Source organism: Notamacropus eugenii, chromosome 2 (genome assembly GCF_028372415.1).
Source record: "Notamacropus eugenii isolate mMacEug1 chromosome 2, mMacEug1.pri_v2, whole genome shotgun sequence".
Classification (NCBI taxonomy): Eukaryota; Metazoa; Chordata; class Mammalia; order Diprotodontia; family Macropodidae; genus Notamacropus; species Notamacropus eugenii.
Genome location: NC_092873.1, coordinates 25,891,491 through 25,917,535, shown reverse-complemented (window position 1 = coordinate 25,917,535; position 26,045 = coordinate 25,891,491). Strand labels below are relative to the sequence as shown.

At 55.0% G+C, this 26,045-nt stretch overlaps 2 protein-coding genes across 5 annotated transcripts in view; one reads left to right on the top strand and one right to left on the bottom strand.

The window, feature by feature from the left end:
* Window positions 1–6,835, top strand: part of LSP1 (lymphocyte specific protein 1) — a 59,025-nt gene extending 52,190 nt beyond the window's left edge. For all 4 annotated transcript variants that reach the window (XM_072639497.1, XM_072639495.1, XM_072639496.1 and 1 more), the window contains exon 11: window positions 6,312–6,835. The gene's annotated coding sequence lies outside the window, so the exon portion shown is untranslated. The remainder of the gene's footprint in view (window positions 1–6,311) is intronic.
* PRR33 (proline rich 33) lies at window positions 3,300–5,036 on the bottom strand. Its single transcript, XM_072639493.1, has one exon. The coding sequence runs from the start codon at window positions 5,020–5,022 to the stop codon at window positions 3,388–3,390; it is 1,635 nt and encodes a 544-aa protein (XP_072495594.1). The 5' UTR covers window positions 5,023–5,036; the 3' UTR covers window positions 3,300–3,387.
* Window positions 6,836–26,045: the final 19,210 nt, after the last annotated feature.

Genomic DNA, 26,045 nt, shown 5'->3' with positions numbered 1-26,045 from the left:
TAAACATTTATTCCCAGTCCTCACCTCCCTTTCCAGGGGCCTGTTCGCTGTGCCCCTCCCACCCCCCCAGCCCTGATTCTGCTGAGGCCCTGGGGCTGCTCATCCTCCCTAAGTCTGTGCCCTCCTGGGTCAGGGGCTTTCCCAGCCACCCTGGCTGAGCCCATCTGTGCTTCTGGTCTGATACCGCAGCCAGGAATCTGGACTTCTCATCTCTGCTCAGCCTTTCCCAGGCTTTGTGATCCTCTCTGCATCCCTGTCTCTTCCTGCCATCTCTTAACTTCAGTTTAATAGGTGTCTAGGATCGTTCCAGGGTCTCACACAATGTGCCCATGAACTCTGGGGAGCCCTAGAGCTACTCTGTGCCCTGTACCCCTTGCCCCCACCTCCCCCACTGCCCAAGAGGCAGCTAGGGGACACAGTGGGTAGGATGTTGGGCCTGGAGTCAGGAAGGGCTGAATTCAAATCCAGCTTCAGACATTTACTCTCTCAGTAACCCAGGACAAATCACTTAACTGCGTTCTGTCTGTTTCCTCAACTGTAAAATGTCTCTATCCACTGGGACTGTTGTGAGGATCAAATGAGAGCATGTTGGCGAAGTGCTTAGCACAGTGGGCTCCCCCTTCCCTGGGTGGGGAGGAGGAAGGCCTGAGTTTCCTCTGCCCACATTCTAGGCTCCTGGGGTCTGGGAGCTCAGCCTAGCTCCTCATATATGAACCCCTCGATTCTTTTCCAAGCATAGGCACCTCTTGGGGTTCCTTCCTCTCGGCTTGGGGGCTCTTGGGTCCTGTCAAGTCTCCTGGATTCTAGGGTACTCTCGGGCTCACTGCTGGGTCTGCCTTGGGGACTTCCCTTCTGTCCACTGCCATCTCTGGCACCTCAGAAAGGCTTGCCCTGTGACTTCCCTGGGGACATGGCAGGAGGGACCTGAGCCTCTGGACCCTGTGTCTTCTTGCCAGATGCCTCATTTCCTGCCCCATTTCTGTCACCTTGAGGACCCTGGGGGAAGGGAACTTTGCAGACCTAGGACAGAGGGCCAGCTAAGTCTGGTGTCTAGTGTCCCCTCTGGCCTGGCTCCCAAGCCATCTTCTCTCTTCTCCCACCAGGCCCTTCCTGGAGTGGCTGAGGGCATAGATGGGGGGGGCAGGGGTCAGCTGAAGGGCCCCTCCCTCTTGCCAACCCAGCCAGCTTCCTTACGTGACTGCCATCCGGGGAGGTGTATCACTAGCACTGCCTGAGGCCACCCCCAAGCCATCAACCTGTCTGTTACTTGAATGCTACATGTTGTCCTGAGGTTCCTCCTGACCCCTTCATCCTACTGAGCTACTGGGCACCCAGGGGTACCCCTGTGGCTTCCCAGGGTTCCTCCATTGCTTGCTGGGAGTCAGAAAGACCTTAACCCTACCTTGGCCTCTCATTTAGTCCCCTGTACAAGGCCCTTCCTTTCCCTCTCTGGGCCTCAATTTCCTTATCTGTAGATTAGGGATAGGGTCCAACATTGGTGCTCTCCCTCCCCCCTAGTATCAGCTGCTGCTTCCCATCTGCCAAGAGAAGCACCCAGAGATTCCCCTCCCCTCTGCAAGGTTCCCCTGGCAGGGATTCTCTGGAGGAGCTGACAGTGCTGCTCACCAGAAAGTGGACTCAGGTTGGCCCTCTGCCTGCAGAATGAGGGCCCTGCAGCCTCTTGGGATCTATCAGAACCCTCGCAGAGATAAGGATTGGAGTTGGGATGCCATCCTCATGCCCTTTACCCACCCAGCTTCCTACCTCAGTACTGTTCTGACCATAACAGGCTCCTTGGGACAACTATTTCAGAGTTCTTACTGGTGTAGATGCCTCCTACGGTACCCTCCTTCCCAGCCTGATCAGTCTCCTCCCTACTCACTGCCTCTGACCCACCTCTGAGGCTCTTTCTCATTCCATTCTCACATCCTCTCACCTCCTCTCACCTCCTGGAGGTCTTCCTGATGCCTCCAGCCCACACTAGCCCCTCTTTCCTCTTTACCAGGTTCCCTCCAGCCCTATTTCATACCCAGCCTTGGCTTGTCTTACTGGCAGGGCCCGTCCCTCCTCCAGGCTCTGTCCACAGCCTTGCCCCCAAACAATGCTTTCCCCACTCCTGACTATGACAGGTCCACTTCTGTCTGGGCCCCTTTTGGCTTCCGATTAGCCAGCACCTTCCTCATCCTCGAGTCCAGCAGAAATTCTCAGGGCTCTCCCTTCTCAAGACTCAGGCTCTCTGAGGCAGGTGCCACTGCCTGGACTGCCCTTGGCAGTTTCCATGACGGGGGGATATCCCCACTGCTTGGCACCAGGTCTCCCGCCCCCAGGTCTCCCAACCCTGGCCTCCCCTCCCAGCTGCCAGTTTATCCTCACTTTGCCTCTACCCTCAAGTCTCCTTCCCCCCAGAGACCTTAGCGCAGGCTGAGAGACCAGGCTAAGGCACTGCCTGAGCTCCCTGGAGGGAGAGGGAAGGAGGAGAGTCACAGGTGGGTCACTGAGGGAGCTCAGGACCTCCCAGCCGGCCAACCCTGGGGACCTGCTTGAGCTGGCGCTGGCGCTGAGAAGAGCATTGGACTGCCTTGTGTTAAATGCTTTCTCCAGCGGTGTCTCTCCAATGCTCTGGGAACCCGGCGTGGCAGCAGCAGTCTTTAGCTGGTCTTGTAGACTCCATTCTCACTGATGCAGGGGGGATTTGGGAGGAAGCTGGACCAGCAAGGTACAGGGGAGTGGCCTGGGTCCCTAGGCGTTGGCGGAGATAGTGTCTTGGGAGCTACTCTCATTGGCCCAAGGGGCCTTGATCCTCTAAGACTCAGTCCTGAGCTCTTGAGGCTCTCCCGGGGTTTCTATAGGCTGGACCTTGACGTGACTTCTAAGGGGAGTAGCCAGGAGAGCCCAGGCTTGATTCCTGGATGGGGGATGGCCGAGGATCCTGGAGGGCCCCATGGACCCTGCTGCTTCCAGGCTTCAGCCCCTTGACTGGGATAGGAGCCTTGAGGCTGTGCAGTTCAGTTCCTTCATCTTATTTTGTCAGAAGTGGAGTGAGGATGCCCACAGAGTGGGAGGAACTTGCCCCAAGTTCCTGAGTTAGTGGAGAGGTGCCATCCCTGGGAAACATGGCTAGGCAGCCCCTGATTCCTGGCTCCATGGAGGGATGGTGCCAGTGAGGATGGAGGGATGCTTCTACGCTTGCAAGCCAAAGGACCTGGGAGGGGACTGAGGCCTGGCCTAGGGGAAACACTCAGACCAGCCTGCCCATCTCTACTTTGCAGCTGCCAAGCCTTCAGCCCTGAATGACCCCCGGGGAGAGGAGGCTCAGCCCTGTGCCCCAGGGCCTGTCCCAGGAGGGCCCAGGTGTGGGGGCACAGCCAGGGAGGGCAAAAGCCAGACTCACTTGAGCTGCCAACAGGCTGCAGTCCGATTAAAGTTCTTAGGTGCCAGGCTGGGCCTCAGGCTGGCCCCCAGGACAGTGTTGACCTTGGCAGGGGGCTGGGCAGCCATCTCCCGGAGTTTCCTGGCATCAAATCGGGGACGGTGCAAGAAGGGCAAGAAACTGCCACGCCCCAGGAGCCCTCCTGATGGTGCCTTGGTGTCCTCTGGCTGGTTGCCACCCTTGGCCACAGACATGTGATAAAGGACTGCATCCCACATCTTTGTGGCGCGCGAGACCAGGGGCCGCGGGGCTGAGGGGCTAGTGGCAGGCTCGCAGGGCGCCTTGCTGGCCTGCTCTGGCTGTGTCTCAGCATCCTTGGGCTCAGGGAAGGGTGGCACTTCAGGGACCACAATCAGTTGTTTCTTGAGTCGAGTCCAGCCACTGAAGTGGGTTCTCAGAGTGGGGGTTGGGACTGCTTTAGGAACTTCCCTGCCTGGGGCAGTGTTCAGCTTGGAAGAGACCAGAAGTTCTGGGGAGGAGGACCTAGGGGGGCTGGAGGGCCCTGGAGGTTGCTGCTTGAGGCCAGAAGCAGCAGCCACCTTGGGGTATGCAGTGCTAGGCTTGGGGGGCACAGGAGGTGGCTCAACTTTTGCTGAAGGGGTTCTGGGGAGGGGACTGTGCTGGGATGGCCCTGGAGACCTGTGAGTGGGGTCGATGGGGACCACGATTTTAGTACTGACCTGTTTGGGAGCTGCAGCCTCCATGTTGGGGGAGAGCCTGGTGGTAGATGATGGCTCTAGGCAGGGACCTGTTACCTGGGCACTGGGGATCAGAGGCTGGATATGAGCCACTGGGATCTGGGGTGTGGGTGAGGGCTGATGATGGGTGGTCCCCGTCCCCTGCTCCCACTCCCCAGGCCATTCCTGGGGGTTGGTCCTGGGTGGGGCTTGCTCTCTGTTCCCCCAGGTGCCCACAGTGAGGTTGACTTCAGGGGCTGGAGATTGAGGCGATAGCACAGGCTGCACATGGATGTGTACCCGGCTGACGTGGGTCACTTCCCTTGGGGCTGAGATAGGAGCAAAGCTACCTGGGGACTTGGGGGCATCTGGACCTGGGCCTCCAAATTGGGGGGTGGTCATCCTGAAGTGCTCGGCCAGGCTCCTCTGCTCTGTCAGATTGAAGGAGAAGGATTTCTTCTGCAAGGGGGAGGGCACATGCTGGATGACAGGCTTGTAGGGTGAGTGGGCCGCTGGAACCAGAGTCTGAGGAGGTTTGGGGAGAGCCAGGGGGCTTGGTGGGATTGGTAAGGCTGGCGAGGTCAGTGGGACTGGTGGGGCCGGAGGGGCTGGCAGGGCCGGAGGGGCTGGTGGGGCTGGTGGGGCCGGCGGGGCTGGCGGGGCTGTGGCTCCGGTGGTCTTTGGACAAGGGTGGGGCACCACGTCCTGGTCATGGCTTGCCTCGCTCACTGGGGACAGAGAGGCCCGGAAGGAGCTGGACTGGAGAGTGGTCACATTGGCCTTCTTCTTAGCTGCCTTCTTGAGGAGTTTCTGAAGCCGAAGATTGTCCTTGCCTGGCTTGGGCAGGAGGGGTGGGGGCAGAGTTGGAGGATAGGGGCTTCCTGGTTCATGGGGCATCTGGGCAGTGATGAGCATTTCTGTCCCCTGTGAGGAAGTAGCACTGTGAGGCCCTTGGGAGGTGCCAGGTCTCTGAGCCCCTCCCTTGTTGGACCCTTGCCCAGCTGGGCCCCACACATGAGTCTTTTTACTGTTTTGGGAGCCCACAGCCTGGAGGGATGGGAGGGGGTGACAAGGCTCAGTCCCAGGTGAACTGGGGGAGGAAAGAGCCCAGGAGGACTCTGAGCTTGTGAGGATGGCAAATATGGTGGTGCAGTTGTCAGAAATGGGAGAGTTGGGCAGGCTTGGGGAGGATGGAGTCTGTCTGTTTTCAGCATGTCCACTGGACACCACTTGGAGATGTCCCCTAGTGAGCAAAGTGGGGCCAGAGATTGGGGCAGCCTCAGTATGGGGCTGGCAACTGAAGTCATGGGGACCAATAAGGTCATCAAGGGACATGAGCAAGGAAGGGGCAGGAGGCAGGAGGGTCGATATCAAGGACTTTGAGGTGCAGAAAAGGGCAGAAGAGCCCACAGAGCATGACTGATGATTTGGAGGGCCTCTGCTCAGATGAGAGTTGGGAAGAGCCCTGTGGGGCAGGGGGAAGGCTGGAGGGAGGCTCTGCAGAATGAGGGGTCGCTGAGCTTAGCCATATTCACTTAAGGGGAATCTGCTGCCCTGGCTCTTTCCAGGAGTGCGCTGCAGTTTGTGTGTGGGAACAGAGAAGGTGGATGGTGGGGGGCGACTGGCACAGGACACGGGACAGGAAGGCAAGGGGACCTGGTAGTGTTTGGTTGGGTTAATAAACTGCAGCGAGTTGGCTGAAGGAAGGAAAGTCCAGAGAGGGGAGATGGTGGCATCTGAGCGCTGAGCAGTGAAGGGACTAGACACTGAGAGGAGGTCAAGGGTGAGATGGCAGGATGGGAGGGGGTCGTCACAGAGAAGTGAGAAGGTTCTGGACAGCTTTGGATGAGGGTCAGATCAAAGGTAGGACTGTTTGTGACTGGGGGCTGAGGAGGCGGGTGGCTGGCCAAGGATGGAGGAGACACCAGTGTGTATGTAGGGCCTCAATTTCCCCATTTGTGCAGTGGGGTGAATAATCACCACCCTGCTCCCCTTCACATAGGCTATTGTGAGGATTGAGTGAGAGGGAGAAGCCTCAGTACAAGGTCACACCTGAGAGGATCCACTCATTCCCTCTCTAATTCTGGAGAGGCACCGAAATGTGGGCACCCCCTGCCCATCTGCCCAGAACATCCCTGGCTTCTTATGCCTCCAAGGTGTAAGAGAGTAATGGGCCCCCTCCCCTCCCCTCTTCTGTCTTTCAGCTGAACCTCAGACGCCAGATGCCTTCATCCTGGACAGAAGCTGCTTCTACTCTGAAAGGGAGGCCCCAGCCACCTTGCCTGTGGTTCTTTTGCTACAGTATGGCCTGGGAGCCCCTCCCCCACTCTTTGCAGAAGATCTCTTTCCCACCAGATTTTTAAATTCATTTTTTACTTGACTGTGGTGTGTCTCTGTCCCTCGCACTTTCTCTGCTCTCTCCTCTGGCTCCTCTGATTCTGTCTTGGGGCTGGGTGGCAGAGGGACAGGTCTAAAATCCTGGGCTACCTTCTCTGCCCTTGGGGGGAGGCACTCTCCTCCCCACTGAAAGGCCAAGACAGCCAAGGTTTGCCTTGCATATGGGCTCTGAGGCCACCCTGGCCAACCCAGACAAGGCCCAGGGCTGGGTGCACTAAGGGCTCGTATCCCTTGCCAAGCCCTTTCCTGCTTCCTGCTCTCTCCTCTGTCCTGCTTCTTGGATCTCTGGGTATTTTTTAAGTGCTTAATAAAGGACCAGAGTTGGTTATAACTGGGCTGGCCCTGGGTGAGTTCTAGATCCCACTGATGGTCCCCAATCTCTGCAGAAGCCTGGCCCCTACTCTCCTCGCTGATCATCTGTGGAACAGGGAATGAATTCCTGATGCTACTCTCAACCAACTTTAAATTCTGGACAGGGCTGGTTACTATGTAGTGACAATGTGATATATGCCCCCAGACACTGGCATGGACTCCCAAATATCACAGCACATTCCCCTAGACATATACCCCCACGCCTAGGGAGATGAACGGGTCTGGGTTCATTTCTTGTCCACCATGGCCCCAATTACTTGATACATGGGCCCACATTGGTCACTAGCCAGAAGAACTGAAAGGGGTATAGACCCCTGAGGTGTGGGCCCTCTGCCTCTTAGCACACTCTCCCAAGCCCTGACCCTCTGGTGGTTCTATCTGGGGTCAGTGTCTGATGGACCACTCTGTGGGAGGGTGGCTGGGCAGACCCTAGAGGAGACTCAGACTGGTCTCTTCCCTCTTAAACGAGGAGAGTAGACTGGGAGCCCTACATCTCATCCTCAGTCACATGATGGTCCTTCCTGGAATGGGAACAGGGGTTACCTGGGGTCTGCCTGGCTGTCCTGGATGTGGGAAGGTGGACAGAGGGCTAGACTTAGGAGACCTCATGTCAGTGTGGCCTCAGACACTCACTAGCTTCAGCCTCAGTTTCCCTGTCTGTCAAGTGAGAATAATTGTAGCACCTACTTGCTGGGGTTGTGAGGAACCAATGGGACATTTGGGAAGCGTCTCTGTAACCCCAAAGGAATATATAAGTGCCAATACCGTTACTTCTATTAGATGGGGCAAAGACCTAGGAGGAGGGGAAGGGCCCGTGTGGTGAGGGCGGCCAATGCACAAGGCCCACACCTTGGCAATCGAAGGGCTGCTGCCCCTTCCCCCTCCTCTGGCCATCTCAGGTCAGGGCTGGGCTGGCAGTGCCCCAGGGCAAGAGAGGAGGCAGGCCCAGGGTCCTGGCAGGGCCAGGCCTTGAGCTGAGTCAGCCTCTCAGAGTTAATCCTCTTTCCTCGCCCAGGTCAGCTCTACTGTAAGGGCCTCTGAGGCCCAGGGGAGAGAAGGGCCTGGGACGTGCCTTAGGGGCTCTGGTATTTCGGAAGGATGGAGGGGCAAGGGACCCCACCCCTCTGCAAGCAAGAGATTAGCCTCTGGAAGAAACAAGTTGTCACGGGGGCCCTGTGCCAAGCCTGGCTCCCAACCAGGCAGTGTTAGCCTGAACAAGGGGCTCTTCCTGGTGGCCACCCCCTGGCCCCTCTCTGCCTCTGGCCTCCTTGGGGAAACCTGGGTGCTCTGACCAAGACTCTGCTCATGACCCCATCACCCCAGGGGTCAGATTGTCTCCATTTGAGTGAGTCTCCTTGCCCCACCCCCAGCCACCCAGTGGGTCTCAGTAGTGAAAGAACCCAACCCTCAGAGCTTCCCAGCCTCCTGGCCACTGCCTCGGGACCAGCCCACATCCCCAGAGGTGCATGGCCTTGGTTACCTGGCTGTGCGGATGTGACGGAGGACCACGTCCAGTCCCTCCCGGTTCTGTCCTTCCCTGGTCGCTCTCCCTGAGTGCCCACATCTGCGGTTGTCGATGCCCAAAATAAAACTTCCCTCCATCCCTTCTGACCTCAGCACTAGCTGGCTCCAGCTCAGTGCTTTCCCAGGGCCCTGGGCTAGGTTTCAGGGGTCCACCTGCCTCTGGGACCAGCCTGAGTGGAAGGCTAGCCTCCTCTGCTGGCCAGCAGAGGCCACTGCTGATGGCCAGCTCCCCAGAGCCTATAGAGGCCCCTCTCTGCCCTAAAGAACAGGCCTTGCTTGGGCAGAACCCCCAAGGGCTTGATAGCAGGGCTGGCGTGCAGATGGCTTTTGGGGACTTGGTCCGTGTACCCTGGGGGCTATTCGAAGGTACCGCTTCCGTTCAGAAGGTCTGCAGGCTGCCAGCTTCTTCCAAACATGGGATCTCCAGATTTGAGAGTCTTTGCCCAGTGGGAAGGGCTAGGAAACCTCACCTCACCTCATGGGCCTGGGGAGGCTAGCACTCAGCAAACCTTAATGCCCTAGAGGAGGTGATGGGTCCTCATTTTTAGATTCAGCAAATGTCTGGACAGAATCTTCCTGGGAGCCCAGTCAAGGGCCCAGGTCCTGCTTAAGAGCCAGCAGTGCTCATTAGAAGGGTCTGGAGGCAGGAGCCTGCCAGAAGACTGCACAGCCACAAAGACGCCTGAAGCAAGGATTCTACCCCTGGAGCTGCCTGCCTGCCCAGCCAAGGTCCTGGGGAGGCTTCTAGCTCTCCCAGAGGCCTCCGCTGTTCTGCTTCCTCCTTCTAGCCTTTGCCCCACGTTCTGTCCTGCCCAGTCCCTTCCTTCAGGGCCTACCCTCTCCCTTCCAGCAGCTTTGTTCCAATTTGTCTTGGGCTGAGGTATTAATAATCTTATTAAGTAAGAACTAGGGCAGCCAGGTGGTACAGCTGAGAGCGCTGGTCCTGGAGTCAGGAGTTCAAATATGGCCTGAGATACTTCCTAGCTGTGTTACTCTGGGCAAGTCATTTCACCCTCTTTGCCTCAGTTTCTGCCTCTGTAAAATGATCTGGAGAAGGAAGCGGCAAATCCCTCCAGTAGCTCTGCCAAGAAAACCCCAAGTGGAGTCATAGACATGATTGAAATGAGTCAACAAGCCAGAGCTGTCTTGAGTCTTAGCCTCTGGGACAGGGTGAGGTGATGTCCAGTCTTGTGCCAGAGCAGGCACCTCAGGCACAGCTCTGCATCACCTGCCCTTGCTGGGCTGCTCTTGCAGAGACATGGATGAGCCTCCTCCTGCATCTCAGATGCCCACCAAGGTTCCCAGTTCTCTCCCTGCTCATCAGCTCTCTCCCCACCATGATCCTCCCTATGGGAATGACTCAAATCCAAATAGCCTGATGATGATCTCCCAATTCCATCAAGTAAAATATTAAGTGCCCAGCACACTCCAGAGGCTCTCTGCATCTGATGGTCACCAAAAGCTTTGTCTTCTATTGCTTTTGCCCCCAGACTCCTGTGCCAGATGTCCAGGAAGCGACTTGGCATGTCTGAAATGAAGTTCCTGACTTCCTCCCCAACAACAGCCCCGCTTCTTCCTTCTCAGTCACTCAGCTCCCAGCTTCCGGGTCATCCTTGGCTCCCCCTCCCTCAAGTCCTAGAGCCAGTTAGGCTGCCATTTCACATGCTCCCCTTTGCCCATGGCCTCCACTCTAGCTTGCCACCTCTCCCACCAGCCTCCCTGCCTCCAGTCTCTTCCCATCGTCCACATAGCTGCCAAGTTCTCGAAGGCCCAGACTGGTCATGAGATGCTTGCTCGTGAAGCTTCAGGTGTCAACAAGTCACCTGCCTGGCATTTGAAGTCCTCACCCCATGGCCCCCTCTGCCTCTGTGTATCCCTGCAGACTACTTCACCTCCCTGGTGCTCTGGCCCTCCCTCCTCATAGCCACTTCAGAGTTCTCAGTCTTTGGTGGGCTTGGCTCAGGTGCCCCTCGCTCCATGGAGCTCCCCAGGTCCCTCCAGTTTTTGGTGAGCCCCTTTCCTCAGGCTCCCTGTGGGGGGCCATGGAGACCTTCTCTGGGCCTCAGTTTGCACATCTGTAGAATGAGGGTGTGGGACTAGGTGGCCCCTTTTTGGGAAAGCTGTTGTCCTCACTTCTGCCCTTTAGAAATCCTGGCTTCCTCCAAGGTTTTGCTCAAATAGAGATGGTAGCGCCTTACCTGGTGAGATTGTCTTGTATCCACTAAGTGTGTACCGTGTGTGTGTATGTGTACATACATGTATACAGAGAGAGAGGAGAGAAAAGAAAGAGGGAGGGAGGGAGGGATGGGGGGAGAGAGAGACAAAGAGGAGAGAAAAAAAGAAGGAACATAGGGAGAGACAGAGAAGAGAAAGAAAGAAGGCAGATAGGGAGAGACAGACAGGGAGAGAGGGCTTGTTGGCGCACGGTAGCCCTGTTCACCCCCAGTAGACTGGAAGCTTCTTGAAGGCAGGGACCAGTTTTTGTCTTTCTTTGTATCCTCAGCACAGTGCCTGGCACATAGTAGGGCTTCATAAATGCTTTTTATTGATGAGTTAATGATGCCACTGGTAGAATCCTTTTCATCCACCTCTTCCTCATGTCCCTTAAGGCATGACGTAGAGGCAGTGCCTGTTTGTAAAAGAGGGTGTACAGCCATTTGACACATCCAGTTGGTGGATGTTAATGTCCTGGAGCATTACAGAGGCAGCAGCCCCTCAGAGGCACATCCATCCACACAAGGAAAGCCAAGTAAATGAAAGCCTCTGGTAAAGCCTGTGACATGCATTTGGCGGGCTGGCCCATTTGCTCATCTCTGGCACAAACTCAATCCATAGATCTGGGACAGGTCATATAGATGGATGAGTGACTGAGTCATCCTTGGGAATCCATGTGGCCCAACTGAGTGGGACAAAATGCCACCATTTTAGCACCAATATTCCCGACATGTTGCCGGAGGCCTGTGGATCTCAGGAAAGTACCATCCCACCTCCAGGAAGTGGCCATGGTCAATGACCTAAAAAGTAATGAGGAGACCAGAGGGGATGATATGAAGCCCCATGCATTTCTGATGACTGACACACAAAGAGTGTCCTGGGGGGGAGGTCCTCTAGGAACCATAGATAGAAGAGCAAGTGGGCCAGTCGCGGCAGACATGACGGGGGAGAGCAGGCCGAGGGGAAGCATGGAGGTTGCACCAAACCCAATAGTGACATTCCCCAGACGTAAGTATCAAGGCTTACACTTGGGTTCAAAAAGCCAACCTCCCAAGGACGGGATGGGAGAGACTTGGCTAGGGAAAACCCTGGGTCACTGAGGGGATATGGAGGCTGACAGCTCTGGAGGGCCATGGCCAGCTCCGGGGGCTGAGGTTTAGGATGGACCTTGACAGTTGGAGAGTGTCAGGGGAAGGCTGGCAGCCACACCATGAGGCCCAATGGAAGGAATTGAGATTGTTCAGCTGGGGAGGGGAGGACTCAGAGGGCCTGGGAGTCTCTGTCCTCAGGGGATTGGGTGAGTGAAGGAGGCATCATTGTTCTGTCTGTCCCCAGATGTCAGAGCTAGAACAAAGCTGGAGGCACAGAGAGGATGCCTTAGGCCTGACACCAGGAAGATCTTCCAGACAGTTTGAGCCATCCCAACATTGAATAAGAGGCATGGGGAAGACGGAAGAGAGGGGACTTTCCTTCAGTTTTTGCTTAGACTAGGCAGCCATTAGGGTCCCTGCTGGCTCTTAGCTACTGGGATTCCATGAAGGTTGAAAGCTGGGAGAGACCTTGGGCAGCATGAAGGTCAATCTCACAGATTGGGGAATTACAGATGGGGAAATTGAGTCGTGGATCTGAGTTGTGGTGGATTTCCTCTTCCTGTCTGAGGCATTTCTTTAACGAGTCTCCTCCATCTCCTTCCCCTCCCTCCCCCACTCCCCTCAGCTCAGTCTGGGTCAACTAATCACAGGGCCCTTAGAGCTGGATGGAATTCTAGAAATCACTGAGCCCAAGCTGAAGTCCAGAGAGTCTTTGACTCACTTATGGGGTCGGCTTTCTCTTTGCTTTAATGGGGAGGTCTAAGCTGGTGTTATGGTGCTCAGAGAAACTGTGACTTGTCCAGGGTCTTGCAGCATCGTATTTATCAGGTTTTCCTCCCCGGTGGAAGGCGGAGCCGTCACCAGAGGAATAGCACCATCTGGAGTCCAGATTTAGGACAGACCCCACTTGGACTGGGTCCCAAAGGGACTGAGAGCACTTCTCCAGAGTGGACACCATGCCGGGGAAGAGGGGAAGGAGAGCTGCTGCCCACCTCCGTGCTGAATGCTTGGGGCAGGTGGCAAGGAGGATAGGGTGGGGGTTCCCTGGTACGTGGGAGTCTGTGATGGGGAGAACAGGACACCCCAGTAGGGTCCCTGGGGACACAATGTCCTATCAGCCCCCTCCTCCACCTCAGCCTGTCCCATGAGATTCTGCTGGCCTGATTGGGGAGTAAATTTAGAAACATGTCCTTTTCTGGCTGGGGGTGGGGGCAAGGACAGGGGTCCTCTCTTCTCCAAACATGTCCCTTCCTTCTCAGACTCTGGAGACAGCTGCGTCTATACTTGGTCTGGCCCCCAAGACTGGGAGGGCCCTTGCCTCCCTCACCTTGCCTCCTGACTACCCAATAGGCTTTGGGGCAAGATCAAATGTCACTATAAGTAGGGGTAGGAGGGCTTAGGGTGGTGACAGTGCCAGCAGGCGACTTTGCTCCTTTGGGCTCCCCTTCTCTGCAGGCTTATCTCCAGGTCAGTGGGATGATGGCATGTTAGGTGGGGCCTCTCAGATGGATGAGCTGGAGCCTTGGAAAAGACCCTGCCTGAGTCCAGCTCTGCATCTGACTACCTTGAGTTGGCTCAGGGGTCAGGGAGGCTAAGGCTGCCTGGCCATGGTCCTTGAACTATGGATGGAGCTCCAGAGCAGAGAGGGGCAGGGGTTTAGGGTTTATGGGGCAGAAGGGTGGTCTCCCAGGGAGAGCCATGGGGCCAGCCTCCCAGGGCCTTTCTGGGCCTAACATTCTGTGGTGCTGAGATGTCCCTGCTCCTTGTGGACCTGCTGGCTCCATGACCTCGGGGAGAGGGGAAGGGGACCAGGAAGAGGAGAGAGGAGGTGAGGGCACAAGACTGAGGCTGGGATGGCCCAGCTAATCCCCCTTTCCCCATCCCCAGATTCCCCAGCACCGTGAAAGACACAGTCACAGGGGAGAGATGAGGGCTGCTGGAGGGTTGGGCCCAGGGTCAGGGTGAGGGGCACCTGTTGTACAGAACTGGAGTGAAGGTCAAAGTTCCAGCCAGGCCCATCTCAGAAGAAATGGGTCCAAATTTATTCCCTTTGTCCAGTCCTGCTCTTGGCCCTAGGTCCTACACCTAAGAAGGCAGCTCTGAAGATACTGGGGGCTCTTTCCAGAGGGTGAGGCTTGATGGGCAAGGACAGCTGGCAGAGGGCCCCACCCACCTTAGCCAAGTGAAGGCAGTGGTTGGGGCTCCTCCCAAGTCTCCAGTCTCCTATACCATCCCCACCCATGCTCAGCATTGAGCTCTGAGGAAGGAGCTGGGGGCAGTCCCAAGCCAGCTCCCCCTGCTCATCTCCTGGTGCCATCCCCAGGACCATGCTGCCCTGTGCCAAGCCCCTAGGAGTATCAGGGACCCCAGCAAATCCTCTGCTCTCCTTAGGGCTCTCACTGTGCCAGGAGCTGAGGCAGGAGCTTTAGATGGGGAACTGGAGGCCCAAAGCACTGAAGGCCTTGTCTTAGCAGCAGAAGGAGGGTATGGTCCCTGGCTCTTCTCCCTGCCCTCCCTCCCTTTCTTTACCTTGGGCCCTGTGTAAGGAAAGCAGCATCTGTCTCAGCAGACCAGGGTTGTTTCCCTTCCCGGGCTCTGATCTCTCCCTCCCTGGGAGGCAACGGTAGCATTCTCAGCTGCTAAGATATGGGAGGCACAGATGGTGCCCATTTCTCTTCCACCCCTCCCCCTCAGGAGAAGTGACTGATGGGGTGGGGTGGGGGGGCATAGGCAAAGAAGCCTATGGATTGGAGGCCAGATCTCGGAAAGGAAGGAGCCTGGAGAATCTGAGTTCTAGCCTCAGCTCTACCCCTCACCTTTTAATTATGGGATCCCTGGGCTTCAAGCTCCCATGTCTGTGAAAGAAGATGATTTTAGGGCCAGGAACAGACTGAGGAGACAGAGACAGAGACAGGGTCAGAGAGAGAAAAAGAGAGAAAGACAGAGACAGAGAGAGAGACTGAGAGACAGAGGAAGACACAGAGGAAGAGAGAGGAAGAGACAGAGAAAAGGAGAGGCAGAGACAAACAGACAAAGACAGACAGAAAGATAGAAGAAGAGGGAGAGAGAGAGGGAGACAGATACACAAAGACAGAGAGACAGACAGAGACAGTGAGACAGAGGGACAGAGGAGGATGGTAAGCTTAAGGAAACTTATCAGAGAAAAAGAAGGAGCTGGAGAGAACTTGTGTTTGTGCCCCGAGTCCCACATCTCATTTGCTCTCCCCGAGATTCAGTTTCCCCATCTTCACTACAGGTCCTGAGTCTCCTGCGTGACAGGGGCAGGGGAAGAAAGGGAAGGGTCTTTTCAGGGTGTGGCTGCTGGAGGCAATGGCCTGGGGAACCCTTCCTTGGTCCCTGCCCCAGCTCTCCACCCCTGTGTCCCACCCTCCAGGCCCGTCCCCCACTTCTGCCCTGGGGCCGGGAGGGACTCACAGGCCTTGCTCCAGATAGGCTCTGCCTGGGTAGGAGTGGAACGACCACTCCACTCTTGGAGAGGCCCTAATGTGTGGCCGGCTTCTCTTTTTCCTCATCTGTAAAAGGGAGGCTGGCCCATGGCAGTGTGGGAGGCTGCTGTAGTCCTGATCTCCCTGTTCATCGATGTTATTTTTGGTTTCCGTGGGCCCCGGACGGTGACTCGATGTAAGGAACTTCCAAACAGCCCATGAATGGACTAACTTACCCCAATAGGTAGCGAGCCCATCAGCACTTTGCAGGGATTCTCAGTGCAATTCAGTTTAATTCTGTAGCTTGGTCATTCCTGCCTGGAGGTAGGGGTAGGGGCAGGGGAAGCGATAGAAGCAGCCAATGTCTAGGGCAGCCTCCAAGTATCTGTGACTGAAGAAAGGATCTGCCCTGAGTCAGTCCTGGGGTCTCCTTCTAACAACATACCCATCCCACCTCCCTTCCCCCACCCAGTTCCTAGGCACATGGTACATCAGTCAGTCAGTCAACAAACACCCTTGCTCCCAAGGGGAGAGCGGGAGCAGACTGTTAGTTTTGCCAGGGGACCAATCCTGTACCATCCCACCCCATGGCCTTTGCACTCTCATTTAAGTATAGACCAGGGGACTCCGGGCTGGAAGGACCTCAAAGGTCACCTGGTCCAACCACTTCCACTGAAGAGTTGGGGTGATGTGCCTGAGGTCCCACAGATAGTAAGCAGCAGATATTTCTGCTGGCCTGACTCCCCAGACAGAGAATTGGCACTGGGAGGGGTGGGGGTGGGGGGCGCTTAGAACACTGGGATCTAGTGTAACATCTGGTCTAGATGTTACACTAGTTAGACATCTGGTCTAACCCCATTTTATAGGGGAGGAAACTGAGGCCCACAGGAGAAAGTAGCTTGCTCTACGTTAAACTGTGAAGGTGCTGAGCCTGAGGTTAGGAAAGGCCTTGTAGTTCTGGGCTTTCTTCTCTCCTAGATACTGAGAGATGGGATGGGAGGTGACCGATTTCTTGTTCCCCCAAATTTCCCTGGCCAGCGGGAGCAGAGTTGGGATGTTAGTTTTGCCTTCAAGGCCTACTCAAACCAGTACTCCAGGCTTCTGTTTCCAGGGAGACCTCCAGGCAGGGTGTCAGAAGCCCAGACTCACTGCCCTCTCAGACCCAGAGCCCTATGATGGAGTTAGACCCTTATAAGGGTCCGGCCAGGGCCAGAGGAATTATTCTTAGCCACAGGGACAGGAGGCTGACCTTCTGGAGCCCTCTCCCCAGCTGCCCGAGGAAGGACACACTTGGACTTCTTAAGTTTCAGGCCGAGAAGCTTCCTTGGCTAATTTTGGAGGCTGTCATAATCTTCAAGAAAGGATGGGGCCTCCTTGGCCCCTGCAGGAACCCCTTATAAATAGCCATCCGTGATGCTGCTGGGGCTGGGCAGCTACCTCCTGTCTGAGTGACAGCAGGCCAGCTGGGTTCAGGAAACCAAGACATCCCTTTGAGCCTTCCCCTTGGGCCACAATGGGCCCTCTGAGAGGTGGCAGAAAGGCTTAGTCTCCATCAAAACCACCCCTGTCTTTGGTCCCTAGGTCAGCGGTTATCAGCTATCATTCTCTGACTGTATAGCACAGTTGTCTATACTTCCTCCCTATTTTCTTGCCGAGGTGGGAGCCCTTTTGACTTAGGTCAAAAACTTTGCCAATTCTCAGGGACTAGTACAGGGCTTCACATATAGTAGGTACTTAATATTGTTTCTAGAAAGAAGGAATACATATATCTTCCATATTGCCAGAGCTGTGTCTGTACTGGAGGCCGCAAGGTACTGACAGTCAGAGATCATAAGACCCCAGAAACATCAGCGGGTAAAAGTGACAGAAAGGCCAATTTCATCTTTTTTTCTTTTTTTTAAATCTTCCTTGTTATCTTTTGTTTTTCAATCAACTAAATTTTCTCACTCCCCTCGCCTGGAGAGCCATCCCGTGTTACAAAGAATTTTTTTAAAGAAAAAAGAAAAAGGAAGAAAGAGACATTGCCTCAGAATCTCCAAATGGCTTCCAGCTCGATGGTTCCCAGAGGCTACTAGTACCATCCTCACCACATCCCCAACCTCCTGGCCCACTGTCCCAGACACTTGAGGTGTCTTTCCCTCTCCCCTTGGGGTATTTGTATCTCAAGGAAGCAATGTGAGTTCAGAAAATGGGTCTAGGCATTGGATGCTGCCCCAGTTTCTGAGAGTCCACTTCCCATACAGAATCTATCCTCATCAGCTGAGAACCTTTAGTCTCACCACCAACTTTCAGGAAAATAGTAGCCCTATTGTACAGATGAGGAAACAGAGATTCTACCTAGCAAGCTCTGGGCCCAGCTTATTAATGAATACAGCCCCCTCAAAGTAGAGGGAACTGCCTCCAGACCAGGGCGGCTTCCTCTCCTTGGGGTCTTCAAGTAGCATCTGAGATCATAGCTTGGGAGCTGGGGGTCTTGTAGGAGACTCTCCTGTCCAATCCCCTCAGATTGACAGAGGAGGAGACTGGGGTCCCAAGAGATTGAGTGACCTGCCCAGCACCACACAGCTGGGATTCCAACTCAGCGTTAACCCTAAATGTGTTCAATGGTTTCTCTTCCTCCTTCTTCTTTCTTGGCATGGGGGATGCCTGATGACCCATAAAGTGCTTCCCACCCTCACAGTGCTGTTGTCTATGCATCTTCCCTGAGTCTGAGAATTCACCCAAAGTCTCAGCACAAGCTGAGCATGGGTGGGGGTGGCATAGGAGAGGAGTTAAGCTGCTCAGGTTGTACTTGCTGAGCGAGCAGCAGGATGTTCAGTGGGGGACTCCATTGGACACTTGTACTTGTCCAGGGAGAAGGGGCATGGAGAATCCCTAGGGATTCCAGGGAGCAGTGACTGAGGTCTGGGGATCAGGCTGCAGAGGGCATCCTCCCTGGGTGTCTGGGGTGGGGAGCCCATGTGCCTGTCTGGTAACTGCCCTGCCCTGAACTTTCTGAAGTGTTCACCCCTGAGAAGGATGCTCAGGTGCAGCTGAAAAGTCAGGCAAACTTTGACCAATGTCTATGCTCTCTCCTTTCCCCTCTGCCCGCTCTGTTTCTCTTCCCTCTTTCTCTCCCTCTCCTCTCCTGCCTCCCCATTTGTATCTTTCTCTCTCTCCAGAAACCCCCCACCGCCACCATGTCTGACGAGGAAGTGTGAGTACATAGCCCTGCCTGTTTGATCCCTCACCCTGGGCTGGGGAGAACTTGGACCTGCAACTTATTTTTACCCATCAGACAGAAGTCTTCCCAGGGGACTTAGTCACTTTAAGTGGAGACCAGAGTTTTGATGGAAGCCAAGCTAGTGGGGGGAGCAGGACTTGGAGAGGGAGGAGGGTTGAGATCTTCTTTGTAACTGATGATCCTACCGAGAAACTCAGAACTTCCCCACTGACCAGCCTCTCCCTATTTCTTTTCCCTGACAGTGAACAGGTTGAGGGTAAGTCTCCAATGTGCCTTTTTTTTGCCTTTCTGGGGTGGGATATTCAGCCACAAGCGGGGGAGGGAGGTTTGCTTGAACTGTGACTTATGGTTTAGTTTTGGGCAAAGTTCCACCACATTGTGCCCAGGCCCCCATCTTCCAGGGGTGCGTGTGGGCAGGGTAGGGGCACTTAGGGTCACAGTCCTGGAGGGGCTGAATCCAACCACTACAGATACTCTGAGGTGTCCCCAGTTGATGTGTTTGATAAGCCTGGATTCCTACGCACAGTGAGTTTGCTAAAGCAGGGCCCTTGGAGGCTGAGTCTGGGCCTTGGTGTCTCTACCCTCCACTCTTTAGGACCAAGGAAGACTGGTTCGAGGGTGGCTCTGCTTCTCCTCTGTGGGTCTCAGCCCTTGTGCCCCCCGCCCCCAGCCCATCGAGCCCTGGGAGGTCCATCTGTCCTTCCCATCTTCCCTCCCTGGGCCAGGCCAGACCAGTCACCAGCTAACCTGGCCCTTCTCTTGTTTTTATCCCAATGCAGAAGAGTATGAAGAGGAAGGTAATGGGGAAGCCTTGCCCCTCTGGGCTTTGGTCTTCCTCTCTTGGCCATCTTTCCATCTTTTTCTCTTGCCTGTATCTCCTCCTTCTCCTCAATGAATATTTCATCGTTGTGATGAAATATAGGTTTTCTCCTCACCACTAACCTTCCTGCCTCCCCTGATTAATCTCTCGATGTCGTTATTAATGTTAACGAATGCCTAATCTTCATTAGCATCTCTTAATTAAACCTTCATCACCTCAATTAATATCCATGAATGAAATCATCCCCATCATTCATATCCGTGCCTGGGAGTCTCACCCTAATGAATTAACACAATCCTCTGCCTTCCCTGAGCACCTGGAAACCCTGCTGTCTCCACAGAAGTCTTCCTTCCCTGACCCTGACGCGTTCTAGGTGCCCCTGGGGGCCATATCTACAAGACAGGAAGATCATTTAGGGCTACTGGATCGTCTTCACCGTTCTTCACGTGGTGCACTCTCTCTCCTCCCCCTATCCAGCAACAAAACAGCTAAAATGCCTTAGAAAGATTTGCAAAATCCCAAAGGAAAGTCCTTTCTCCTCCCTGATACAAAAGGGCCAAGGTGGGCATCTGAGCTGGAGATGGGGCCTTGGAGGAGGACTGGGACTGGCCTGTCTTTGAAGGCCCCAGTCAGTAGTATCTAAGTAGCTTCTATGTATGTGGCTCTGGGCACTGGGGCCTCATGGAACCTCAATCTCCCCACATTTTACCCCAGGCAGTCACAGGTGGGGGATAGAGGCCAGATATCGAGGTTCTGTCCATGCCCTAGAGCCTCCACCACATCCACTCTCAGGTCCCTTCTCTCCGAAGCCCTGCCTTGTAAGTTGCATCCCTGGGACAAAGTGAGCCTGAGGACCAAGGGCTAGGGAAGTGACCTGGGGTTGGCCAAGTCTCCCAGCAACCTCTGACAATGGAAGGAACATTGAACTGGGAGTGAGGAACTCTGGGTTCCAATTCCAGGTCCTCCCCTCCAGAGCAGGTCTATCCAGTCAGTTCTGTAAAATGGCAGTCACCCACTATTTACCTCCTCCAAGGATAACCCCCCCTGCTTCCTGGTGTAGAACCAAGGGGGAGAGGGTGTCAAAGCAGCCAGCTCACAGCTATGTAGACCCCCATGCATTTAGCGTGCAAGAAAACATGGAAAGATAGGATGTGACCTCAACTCTAGTGCTACCTGATGCTCATTAACCGTGTGACCCTAGACAAGGCATGCATCCCTTTGGGCCTCTATTTGCTCATCTGCAAAATGGAGAGGTTAGACTCCATGGCCTGTAAGGTCCTTTCCAACTCTACATCTGTGACTCTAAGATCTCATGACTGTGGGCAAACCACTGTATCATCTGTGTACCTCAGTTTCCTCAACTGTAAAATGGGGAGACCAGACTATAAGGTCCCCTCTAGCTGTAAATCCATGACCCTGGCCTCAATATCTTCATCTTAAAATGGGAATAATAATTTCTGTTATACCCTACATTACTCAGAGGGTTCTAGTGAGTCTGGAATGCCCTCAGGGGCATCCTCACCTTCCTTAAAGCCTATTACAGATGTCAGAGATGTTTTGCAGCTGCTCCCTCCTCTGGGCTGTGGGCCTTCTAGGGAGTATGCCTTTGACTTGTCTGAGGACCTGAGGCTTTCCAAGCTTGGGGTGGGGTCTCCAGCTTTGTTTTGTCCCAGGGAACCCTGCCTGGGAATGCCTAGATCTTAGAGATAGCTTCTGCCTGGGTGCTAGTCTCCCTGCTGAGGATGAGAGGGGATCTCCCTGCCCAGCACCCGGGAGACAACTGAATGCCCAGAGGTGAGGGGCCTAAGGAGAGTAGACAATGAATCTCCTCTCTCCCAGTGATAGGGGCCCTGAGAGACTGTCAAGCTCAAGCCTCTCACTTGACAAAGGGGAAAACTGAGGCATAAAAAGAAGGGTTGTACCCAAGGCCCCCAACCAATGAATGACAAAGCTGGTTCTCCTAACTCCCAGCTCAGCTCAGTTTGTCAGACACCTGGATGAACAACCGCCTTTCCTCCTGCAGTTGGATTGGGGTTTCTATTCCATTCTTCTGTGTCCCTAAATGTCCTTTCCTTCTAACTGCCTGATGCCTCCCCCAAACCCCAAGTGCCCATAGAATGGGCAGTTCTAACGTTTCCCCTTTCTTGCCTCCCATGGTGGTCACCTGCTCTGGCTTCCGTCCTACTTTCAGAAGCCCAGGAAGAAGGTAAGTGGGCCATGCAGGGTACTCTCGGCCCTTGGGCAAAAGGGAAGGAAACAGAACTTGCCTGGTGCTTGGCTGACTCCTCTCCTCTGCCCCAGCCTCCTGCCTCCCAGGCATCCTGTCCATCTCCTCTGATCTCAGCTCCCACTCTGACCCAACCTCCCCTTGCTTCTCTCCCTCCCCCCCTGCCCTTTGGTGCCAATGACTTCAGCTCTATCCCTCACACTAACCTTCTCCTTTCTCCTCCTTGCTGCCCTGCCCGGTTCCCTGGTGCCTCCCACCTGCAGAAGTCCATGAGGAAGGTATGGACCCATGACTTTGGAATCCCAAGTGTGGGGCCCCAAACATGTCTGGGAATTCCAAGGTGGGAGCAGGGCCAGGGCCAGGTGAGGTCAGATCTCCCATAAGCCAAGCAGGAACCACATGGATGATGTCCATGGCATGTGGCCCCCTGAGTAAATAACTAATGACCAGCCACCAGTAACAGCCACTGCATGATCACAGGGAAGTCTGGGAGAGGGGGAGAAAATGTCAACTGTTACAGACAACAGGGTATTCTGAATATGGACAGTGCTCAGTTATCCACTCATCCTGAAGGCAGATGGAGCTAGGGAGATGATCCTTTTGGCACAGAGAGGCCCCATTAACCCAGCTTGAGGAGTAAACGGAATTCTAAGAAATATGCCATCTACTTGTGGCATGACCTTGGCCAAGTAATTTCCCCTAGGAGCCTCAATTTCTCCATCTGTAAAAAGGAGATGGGCTCAGTACTCACCAGGGTCCCTTTTCAGCAGAAGCCTCAGGCCCCATGGCCACTGAGGAGTTGACAGGCCTGGCTGCCTCCTCTGCTGATTTCGATGTCTGAGGCATGTTCCCTTACTCATGGAGACATCCCATGGGGGGACACCATTTAACGAAGAGCAAGGGTCCCTGCACTCTTGTCCTGGCTCTGCTGTGGGGGAACTGCACCCCCCAGCCTGTTTCCTCATTGGTAAAAATGAGTCTCTCCCCACTGACCTGACAAGTTAGGTGAGAGGAGGGCTCCACAGAAACCTCAGCCCAGAAATCCAGCTCAATCCTGTCTAACAAGACAGTGAGTCCAATGTGCCAGGTCCCTGACTGCCTTTTCCATAGCCCGGCAGCGCTGCCTGAGGAGTCTAGGCTGTCACAAGGGAAAGTTAGCTCTAGGAGAGGCAGGGATCTGACCAACCAACTGGCATGATTCTTACCAGCTTCTCTGACTCTCTCCTCACCATCTTGACCTCCCTCCCTTCCTGTGTGCCCCTGCTGCTACCTGTGGCCGGGCACCTCCATCTGGAATGTGTGGTACCCTACTGGGACCCTGGCCTCTCCGGGGTTTTGGTCTCCTGTTGCATGGTCCTTCCCACCCTAAGAAGTTCATGAACCAGGTATGTGGGCAATCATGACAGAAGAATTCCATCTTGTCTGGTCAGAGCCTCAGAGCAGCAGGAATTCTGAGTGGGGTGAAAGGAAGGAACAGGAGCCCAAATCCTAGTGCTCCCCAGGCCACCCCCCAATTAACAACTCCCAGTCCTGCCTGTATGTGCCCTTGGACTACCTAACTGTGTAACTTGGGCTTAGGGGGAGAGACTAAAGCAGCCTCCCTACCCCCTCAGCCACTTAATGTGCTGATGCCCCAGGCAAAAACAATCCTGACAAATGGGACCGAAACCACGACCAAGGATGTCAGCTGTGTGACCTTGATCCAAGACCTTCCGCTTCCTGGGCCTCATCTCTCCCATATGGAATAGGAGGGGATCAGCCCAGCCTGGACCCTACCCCAGGGGGCCAGAGCTTAGGGATGCCTGGGGCTGTCACTCTCAGGGGGGACAAGGCCTGATGTGGACACTGGACCACTCTCTAAGACATCCCTAGTCCATCATGTTCTATTGTTGGTAAGGGTTTGATTCTGAGGCTGCCTACCACGCTCCCTGACCATAGGACTCTGCCTTAAACTAGGCAGCAGTTTTCAAAAGCCTGGGGGTAGGGGCCCCAACCTCCATGTACCAGGTCCTGTGCATGGCAAGGGGGTGAGGGGAGGCCCTGTGGGCACTCGGGCAGCACCGGACACCTCCTGTGGTTGGAGGCTTGTCTCTCCGCTGCTTCTGCCTCCCCAGGAGGCTGCTTGTGATCCTCCTGACTGTGTGACTCAGTTACCCTTTTCCATTAACCAGCCTTTTTCTCATTTAAACCCCTCCTCTCCCTCCTTCCCCCCCTTACCCCCGGCGGTGGGTGTCTCCTCTTGTTCTGGGACTCTTCTCACCCATGAAGTCCATGAACCAGGTATGAGACATGACTTCAGTCTCCCACAGCGGGTGTGGGTGCATGTGGGTCTGTGTGAGCGAGAGTGTGTGGGGAGCTCTGGGTGACCCAAGAGAAGGAACAAGAGGAAGCCGGATCAAGGACCAAGGACTTGTCTGGCCTTGTGTGGTCGTGTGGTGCTCTGGGCTCTTTCTCTGCGGCCTGCCCCCTCCCTCCTCCCTTCTGCCTCTCTCTAGGTCTATCCCTATGTCTCTGACTCTGCCTCTCTTTGACTTTCTCTGTCTTTTTTCCTTTCTCTCTTTGACTCTCTGTCTCTCTTTCTCTAACTGTCTCTGTCTCTCTATCTCTCTCTGTCTGTCTTTGACTTTCTTTTTCTTTGTCTTTCTGCCTCTCCTCTTTGACTCTCTGTCTTTCTCTGTCTCTGTTTGTCTCTCTGTCTCTGTCTCTCTTTCTTTCTCTTTCTCTCTCCTGGGATTTTCACCACTCTGCTCTTTCTTTCCTTCTGCTTGGCCTGTCTCGGTGATGCACCTTCCGCAGAGGAAGTCCAAGAAGGTATGTGTTGGCCAATGGCTTCCCCTGATTTTGGTTCCCCCCTTTTTCCATGTGGGCTTGTCTTGGGGGAGGGGGGCTTCCTGACAAGAAGATGAGAAAGGGCCATGTCCCTTCACTGGGTTCTTCCAGTGGGTGTCTGTGGGGCACCCATGCTGAAGGAGCTTGAGGCAGGATGCCAGGGGGAGGGCCTGGGAAGGAAAGGAAGGAGAAGGAACTAGGCTCACTGTCCAGAGAGGACTCCAGAGAAGGGAGAAGCAGAAAAAGGAAAGGGAGGGGGCTCCCCAAAGCAGAGTGGCAGCCTCAGGGCAAGGAAGAGGAGGTGTGGAGCCAGGGGAAGAGGCCCAGGGGGCCAGGTAGCTCCTCAACTCTTCACCAGGGCACCCTTGATTTGGGACAATGGAGATCAGGACCAGGGCTGGTGGGGTGGCACATGAACACAGGAGTGCCTTCCTCCCAAAGTGGACTTTGGCTGTCTGGTTTTTGACTGTCCCACTTCTTCTGCCTTTGGGACCTGGTACCACAGAGCCAGTCAAGGCTGGCACAGGTGCCTGTGTGAGGCAGAGAGTTGCCTCAGACCCCTGGCTCTGCCCTGTCTACACCTCTCGGCTACTGAAGTCCATCCTGGTGGTGTCTCTTACAAACAGACTCCCCCTCACTGAGGTTTGGGATGCAGTGATCAAGGCACCAGCCTGTGTGGACCTGAGTTTGAATCCTGATTCCATCTGGCCAATGCATGGCTTTGGGAGAAGGCTCATCGCCCCTTGGCAGTCTCCCTTCCCAGTCTAGAAGAGCAGGCCACACAAGGCACTTTTAAGGCCCTTTTCTGGCTGAGATATTCTCTGAGGAGCCAGCAAAGGGTGATGCTTCCTTGAGAGGATGAATGATGGAGGGTGAGGCTCAGAGGGGAGGGCCCAGGATCCCTCTCCCGCTGCTGAACCATAGGCTGAGGATGGTGGCTGCAGCCCTCACAACGTGCTACCGCCTTTGTGCTGTCCGCTGCCTTGATGCTACCCTGGGCCAGACCTGGTTGAGACTGGCTTGCCATGCATGGTGTGGAGCAGTATCATGGAGCAAGGCTGCTCCAGCTACAGGCTGGCCCTCCCGGGGCCCTGCCCTACCCCAACCACTTCCCTTCCCCCAGAGGACTCAGGGCTCCCACATTCCTCCCCAGGCCCCTGAGGAGCCTGTAGGGTGAATGCCTGGTCGCTTTGGGAATGAGGCTGAACACCTGCTCCCAGTCCTCCGTCCCTGCTGGACCCGCTCACTGGCTAGTTTGCCCCAACAGCTGGCACTCCCTAATCTATGAGAATGGAGAGCCTCCTCCCTGTATCCCCCCACCCCAGGCCCCAGGGCAGTTTGAAGAGTTTGCCAGGTCTCTCTCCTCCTTCCTCCCCTCTGACATTTCCTCACCCCCACTCACTCCTACCCCCAAGGTTCCTCTCTCCTTTTGGGCAAGGGACAGATGGGCTTCACTTCAAACTAACTCATTACAGGGAACAGTCTCAATTTCTGCTTTCCTCAGCTGGCTCCAGGAGTTAGTAGGACTATGAAAGTCAGCCACGGTCAGTTAGACTCGAGGCTTCAGCCCTCTGAAGTCACTGCCTTTAGAACTGTGGAAAGAACATTGAGTTAAGAGTCTTTGGACATTCCCTTCACTTCTCTGGCTATAACATGAGTGGTCAGGGAGCCTAGGAAATAGCCTACCTCTAAGATTCTCTATGTCCAAAGATTCAGTTGACTTGCCCAGGCTTACCCATGTGTTATGAAAAGTGAGGTCAGCCCATAGAGTTGGGGGGTGGGAGAAAAGAGGGAG